Source organism: Epinephelus moara, chromosome 18 (assembly GCF_006386435.1).
Source record: "Epinephelus moara isolate mb chromosome 18, YSFRI_EMoa_1.0, whole genome shotgun sequence".
In the NCBI taxonomy this organism is placed as follows: domain Eukaryota; kingdom Metazoa; phylum Chordata; class Actinopteri; order Perciformes; family Serranidae; genus Epinephelus; species Epinephelus moara.
Window position 1 is genome coordinate 145864 of NC_065523.1, and position 7608 is coordinate 153471.

The 7608-nt window shown below is 42.0% G+C and overlaps 1 protein-coding gene across 3 annotated transcripts in view; it reads left to right on the forward strand.

Annotated features, from left to right (window-relative positions):
- ap2a1 (adaptor related protein complex 2 subunit alpha 1) overlaps nucleotides 1–7377 on the forward strand; it is a 96573-nt gene extending 89196 nt beyond the window's left edge. For all 3 annotated transcript variants that reach the window (XM_050070241.1, XM_050070239.1, XM_050070240.1), the window contains 4 exons: nucleotides 558–674; nucleotides 820–889; nucleotides 1415–1549; nucleotides 4418–7377. In XM_050070241.1, coding sequence (XP_049926198.1) covers nucleotides 558–674; nucleotides 820–889; nucleotides 1415–1549; nucleotides 4418–4495 — 400 coding nt within the window. In that variant the 3' untranslated portion in view covers nucleotides 4496–7377. The remainder of the gene's footprint in view (nucleotides 1–557; nucleotides 675–819; nucleotides 890–1414; nucleotides 1550–4417) is intronic.
- The last annotated feature ends 231 nt before the right edge of the window (nucleotides 7378–7608 follow it).

The window sequence follows — 7608 nt, forward strand, 5'->3', positions numbered from 1 at the left end:
ATCTTGATATGCCACACCTGTGAGGTGGGATGGATTATCTCGGCAAAGGAGAAGTGCTCACTAACACAGATTTAGACAGATTTGTGAACAGTATTTGAGGGAAATGGTCTTTTGTGTATATAGAAAATGTTTTAGATCTTTGAGTTCAGCTCATGAAAAATGGGAGCAAAAACAAAAGTGTTGCGTTTATATATTTCTTCAGTGTATTACAAAGTTTCACAACTAATTGAGCAGTACAATGCATTGGTCCCACGGTGCAAGGTTTCTGTGCGTTAAGATTTTTTGGCAGATGACGGATTTAAAAAATACATCTGAAAATATGGACTTGGTGTTCAAAGGCCTTAACTCAGAAACACACTTTGAAAGCACATTCTTTTCTGCTGATACACTTGAAATGATTAAGACTAACTAGTAACGGCTATCACTGGAGTATAGGGAGAGGAAAAAACTAAAGTTATGTGCTCTGGACAAGATAAATCAATCCTGTCTACATGGAACTTTAGGCAGAAACATACAGATGGATATGTAGACCTGCAGTGTGTATGTGTTATGATCAGATATGGTGGAGCGCTGCAGAATCTGACCCTGAAGCTGCCTGTCACTATCAACAAGTTCTTCCAGCCAACTGAGATGTCCTCACATGACTTCTTCCAGCGCTGGAAACAGCTTAGCCAGTAAGAGTGTGTGTGTGTGTGTGTGTGTGTGTGTGTGTGTGTTTGGGGGGGGGGGGGGGGGGGGGGCTTTGGGGGGGGGGGCTTTTAAAGCACATAGAATTTCCCAGGTAAAGCTCCTGACCTTTCCTGTGTCAACTCTCCTCAGGCCTCAGCAAGAAGCCCAAAAGATATTCAAGGCTAACCACAGCATGGACACTGAAGTACTTAAGGCTAAGGTACACACACATTAAACTACTCATTCTTTTGTTTGCTTCTCCTGCGACTTTTTATCATCACAGAGCTCACCAGCCACATCTGTCTCCATAAGAAAGGCTGTGTGGGGACCTGGCTGTGTGCTTCTGAATGTACACCACCCAACACTTCAGTATTCTTGCTTACAACCAAGGATTTGTTTGTAATTGACAATTTTAAATACATTGTTTGTACATACCGCATCTTTACCAATCAGCCAAAGAGAAAGGGTGTTAAATTATATAAGTTGTGCTGATTATGCTTCCTTTTCATTTACAGTTCAAAGTAAAGTAACAAAAAACTTATCTGGGCTCTCATGTTTTGGTAGATACCTAAGTTTAATTGGTGTTCAAAGTGTATGAAAATCCATATTTATAAGTCTAAACAACTTTTTTCATAAGGAATACTGCCGTTTTGTCAGTAATGTCCTATATGATGATATTATTATTATCTTTTTACGGTCTCCTTCATCCTTTCTGATGCATGTGTGCTGATATGTTTGTGCGCAGCTACTGGGACTAGGAACGGCCCTGCTGGACAACGTCGATCCAAACCCAGAGAACTACGTGTGTGCTGGAGTGATCCAGACTAAAGGCCAGCAGGTCGGCTGTCTGCTAAGACTGGAGCCAAATGCCCAGGCACAGGTACAACACAGCAAATACTCTAGCTTTTCTTTGCGCGACTTCAGAGTTTTGACTAAATATTCTTCTTAATCAAACAGCTGCCAGGCAACCAGAACCAACAGTGCGAGCGTTTCACTCGTATTTGCGACTAAAAATAGAACTGTAAAAAATATTTAGGGGCACATGTGCACATAAAAAAATCAGCCGAAGCAGCCTATATTTTTTGTCAGTAAAAAAATATGATAATCTAACCGCAAATGTTGGAGGAATTCCAGCCGCCTTCCTTCTTCCCTCTTCCCCGTGTGACACGGTTATGGGCGGTTTTCCAAGCCACTGTCAGCACAATGAATATAAGTCCCACTGTCGGCAGCGTGGAAATAAGTCAAAGTGTGGAGGAGATGGACCGGGTTAAGCAGCGGAACTCTGGGGAAGCCTGCTCCGTTCTCCCCGCAGTTAGGGACCGTTCTCCACAGCCAGGCTGTCGGCTGGGTGGGAATAAGTCAAAGTGTGGCGGAGAAGAGGGACCGGGAAAAGCGACGGAACTCCGGGGAAGCCTGCTCCGTTCTCCCCGGCCAGGCTGTCGGCTGGGTGGGAATAAGTCAAAGTGTGGCGGAGAAGAGGGACCGGGAAAAGCGGCGGAACTCCGGGGAAGCCTGCTCCGTTCTCCCCGCAGTTAGGGACCGTTTGCCACGGTACCGCTGCTGGGCAGGGTGGAATTAAGTCCTGCAGAGTTTCAGAGGACCTGGAGAATGTTTTAGGATAGTAATAACATCATATGAGATAATCATATTGCAAAGATAATATGTATAAGATAATAACATTAAAGACAAAATTAAATAAAAATTGCAATACTTTTTCAAAACTTGATGATTTTACCTGTCTGTACATTTTGTATACAAATTCATTAAATAATTTTGCTTGTAAATGTCTATTTGCATCAAGTTTATTACGGAAAACACATTATTTGATCAATTTACATTGTGCCCCTAAAGTTCCTTACTTTTTCAACTTGGGAGCACATGTGCTCCTTGGGAAAAAAGTTAGCGTCAAGCCCTGACCAAGTGTTTTCCATGTTCATCACTACATGCGAGAATGTAGATTCGGAGGAAATTGTATAATTCTGCTGTATAGCTTAGCTGATGTGTGAACAGTTTTCTGATCCTATCACTGTATGTATATCAGCTATGAACAAAAACCCTTGGTTGGTTCAGTACTATTTTTACACATGCTCCAATTTTGAAATCAAGTAGACCAGTTTTGGTCTTTAAACAAACCTAAACAACACGGCTGTTAAACTGAGACCTGACCCAGGACCAGAGTAAGGCTAGGTCCAAATTATGTTTATTCTCATCAGGTTTTCGGATGTATTTTATGAATCTTAAAAGTGAAGTGTGCAAGATTTAGGGGAATGTGGTGGCTTCTGGTGTTGAATTGCAGATTGCAACCAGCTAAAAACTCCTGCAAGTCAGAATTCCTTCAGTGTTCATGATTCAGGTGATTAGAAACACTGAAAAGAACAGTTTCATGTTACAAATTGGTGCATCGAGGTCACTTCCTCTCCAAAACAAGTAGACCTGGTGAATTAAACCGGTAAAACATTGAAAATTGCAGTTTCATGTTACAAATCCATGTTTTTCTAATGCAATTCTGCATAGCGCTGCGGGCAACTAGTCCAATACGTGCTAATGTGTGCTCACCGTATTTCTCCGAGAACATATGATCCAGACATTCAGAAGGTTTTCACCAGAAGCTGAATTATCCACAGAGGTCCCTTCCTCTCTCAAACAAACAGACTGGATGATTTAAACCCCTAGAAACACTCAATAAAGCAGTTTCACATTCCATATTAATGTAACTCCGGTGCTGCATATTGCAGTTGGGCTTCTGACTATGGTGGCTGACACGAAAACGTAAAAACATGAACATGTGAATGTCCCTATCTGGAGACAGTGTTTGGTTTGTCTGTTCTGGGCTACTGTGGAAACATGGCAGTGCAATATGGTGATCTTCATAAACAAAGACCTGCTCCCTATATCATTCTAAGGTAACAAAAACACAACGGTTCTTATTTTCAGGTGATTATACACTAAAAAAATCATTATTATTATTTTCAATTTCTGCCAATATATTCCCCTAAATTCTACACACTGACCTTAGAAATATAAGGTTATTGTCTACCTGTGGTCCACAGGGACCTCCGTGCCGCCCCACCATCTTCCAGGAAACGCCGGCAGCTTCAGAGTTGTGGAGATGAGATCAGGTGGCTGGGCGGAGAGTTGTCAGATTTGTGCAGAGCAGCAGAACAAAAACACGACACATCACGGACACTATGATGACGTTCAAAACACAAGTTTAACCCTCAGTGGTTTCTGTGACATGAGATATACTTTCAAAACTAGTACAGTCACCCAAGCTACTGTTGCAACACAGATTGGTTGTTCACAATCACTCCCTAGGATCTACATCTGGGCATTTAGGACAGTAGGCTCGATTTGATTGGCCCAGTATATTGACACGCAGCGAATGCATGGCACATGTTAACATACTATTTCTCACAGCTCAAGCCATCTTTTGCATAACTTTATCACACATGTTGATATCGCAGTGAAGGTAAATTTTTGATATATTGTGCAGCCCTAACCAGTGTCATAAAATAATCCCAAAATGACAAGAATATTATTTATCGCAGTTGTGTCTTGACTATATATCCTACAACAAAAGTAGTTATCATGACAGGCCTATTTAAATAGTTCAGTTTATTGTTTTATTAGCAGGGAATGTGCACAACTAAAGGCTTAAAAAAAGTTATTTTTTTTTGTCCTTGAGTAAATAATGGCGCTTGTAACTTTATGTGTGTGTGTGTGTGTGTGTGTGTGTATGTGCGTGCAGATGTACCGGCTGACTCTCCGCTGCAGCAAGGACTCTGTGTCCAGGCGTCTCTGCGAGTTGCTGGCCCAACAGTTCTAGAGTCCAGACCTCTACCGTAACCAGTACTCCCACCATCCCCACCAGCGACCTCTCCCTCAAGCCCTTCTGCCACACCTCTCCTCCCTCCAACAGAGAATCTTTGACTAAAAAAAGGTGTAATCTACATAAGGGAAAAAGCAGCCACTGCGAACAGCAGCGGTGATATTCTTGTCATTCTTATTGTCCCAGATTTAGATTCCAATTCATCTTCTACGTGTTTATTAACATGATGCTACATTCTTGTTTTTGTTGGTGTTTACCTGTGTAGCTGGTGCCTGCATGGCCTGGTGTGTGTGTGTGTGTGTGTGTGTGTGTGTGTGTGTGTGTGTGTGTGTGTGTGTGTGTGTGTGTGTGTGTGTGTGTGTGTCCCAGTCCCATGGTTGTGCTGGGGTCCCATTCTGCTCCATCCTGACTGTTCCATAGTACTGTTGGTGTGTGTGTGTGTGAGAGAGATAGAGAGGGAGAGAGAGGCTTATTTTGGATTGGAATAGCAATGGGTGACACTGTTTATTACACACATACCCTGATACACACACATACACACATTGGTATAAGGCCTCCGTGATTTTTTGTGGTTCTGGTGGGATCCACAAATGAAGTGAGACCTGAGGGTCCAGAACTCTGATCTCTGCCTCTTCTGCCTGCTCATTTCCGTCTACCATTCCCAGTCAAAATGCACTTAAGGCCCTTGGATCTTCTTTGAGACCCTCCAGCATGAGCCACCTTACGTTCCCCCCTGAATGACCTGATTCCTCGCCTGAAGCCCTGTAAGGAGTAGCCTTTCATCTCAAACAGCTAGTCCACTCGTTTATATTTTGATGTGTATGTAAATATGTGCCAGTGTATTCTTTATTGCTTTCTGAGACATTCCCATCATGCTTGTGTAGAGCGCCAGTGACTAACCCAAGCCATTCAAGTAGAGGGATAGCACAGAATGGACACTATGTAGGTGATGGGTACAGGGATGAGACTTACAGTGTTAAAACAGTCTTTTAGATCTTGGAGTCGGTCTCATCCAGTGCCTGGGAGACGTTTCCAGGTGCTTGTCATTGAAAAGCTTAAGGCAGTGTCTGTTAGATGCTCTTTATTGGAGGTGAGGAAGTTTATCAGATGTACTCTTTGCAAGCCAACCGCATAGTTCTTCATCACTGTGGTCTTCTCATGTAAAACTCTTTTTGAAAACACATCTGATAAAACATAAATCTAACCTTTGTGCGGCCCATCTTAGGAAGTTTACAAGTTTATCATGTTCAACGGTGGAATATGTTTTTTTATTGTAAATGTTTTCAAGCAGCATGCTTTAGTTTGACAAGAGAGAAGAATTCACTGCTGATGACTCACTGGTTATTTGGCCAAAGGGTCAAAGGGATAGTTCAGATTTTGCCCCCAGTTTGGAGAAGAAGGCTGGAGTCCAACACCAAAGCTAAGCAATGTACTGCTGCGGAGGGTTCAGCAACAAAACATATTTTAGCCACCAAAAAAAGCAATATCAGTTTGAGTGTATGCTTTATCTAGAATAATTTTACTGTTTTTCCTCTATGTCAGGGAGGGATTTCCAACGGGAAAATGAAGATAATATATTGCTCTCTTCAAAGCCAGACTCCATTGGAAAAAAAAGAGGGATTAACATTGCTGAACACAGGAGCTGCTGGTCTACCACTGCCTCAAACTGTTATTTTCTTTGTGATACTGTGTGAATTTGGTGTTTTAAAGAGTTACTTCAGATTCACCAAAGTCACACAGTAACACTTAAAACAGTAAATTACTGTTTTCTCAGTGGAGTCTGGTAGCTTTCACAAGAGTATAGATGAGTAACTGAAGCTGTTAATGGCTTCCCTATCAGAACAGCCTGTCTGATGGAAAGGTAAATAGGTGAAAATTCTAAATATAGTGTCGCTAAATCTGATATTGATTTTTCTATGTGGCTAAAATAGGTTTTGTTGCTGGCCCCTCCACAGCTGTACATTGCTGAGCTTCCATGTCAGACTCCAGCCTGCTTCTCCAAACTGGATGACTGTATCTCAGAGCCATCATGGCTCCACAGGACCCTGGGACTGGTTTGGGCTGCTGCTTTGCTGTCTGTATGTGTCAAATTGATTTTCTTGATGAAGAAGCGCACTGCCTGATCTATGATTAGAACATAGCACTGATAGATGCACCATAATCACTTGAAGGATATAAGTGTTTTGTAGTCAGGCAGTTATGCTCTGAACAGATGGTGCTGCAGCAGCTAAATCCAGAACCAACATATATCTGAGCTAGTTCCATCCCAGTCTGGACACACATCAGTCTAATATATGTATGTATACGGTCTTGTTCCTGCTTCTACAGCCAAGCATTTTAAGAGTAGATCAATGCCAACAAATCAAATGTGTACACAACCACTACAGTAAATATTTAGAGAACACAGAGATGTTCAGTAACCTCAAAATGTTTGGATTTGTGCGTCCACAGCTTTCTCATGCTTTCCAGGTTTCCTCTCACGCACAAGCACTGATATTGTGGGAGAGGACAGGATGTAAGACACCCAGATGTCCATTACAACTACAGGGGACTCAGTGTATATGTGTGTGTGAATGTGAGTGTGGCTGTAAGCAGGTTTAAAAAAAAAGAAAGAAAAAAAAAGAAAAAAGCTTAAAGGCATTTCTTATACATCGTCACATTACATTCTGTGGCTGCACGGCAATCACAGGACATTGAACTTTGTAGTGGAAAATGTAGTCATTTTGTCATTCTGTGAGTGTGTGTGTGTGTGTATGCAGTATCCACTAGCTAATGCAGCCTCATGTATCGGTGTTAAGAACCTGTCAAATACCTGTGTTAGAATTAAGATTTACTCTGTAATGAAGAAATGTGAAAGTAAAACTATGCCATATATCCGACTTGACGCCTCCTGTCTTTCTGTGTCTCACTGTATCACACTGATAGATGATGACTATACAGCACATGTACAGTAAGTGATCAGTGGGACTTACCAGGATAGATGGAAATATGAAACAACTCTCGCTGAGTGCGGTATGTCTCTCCTGGTGTGTCTATCCGGCCACATGACCTGAGAAATTTTACTGAAAACTAAAATTAGCAGTATTGCTAGTTTATCCTTATAAGATTCG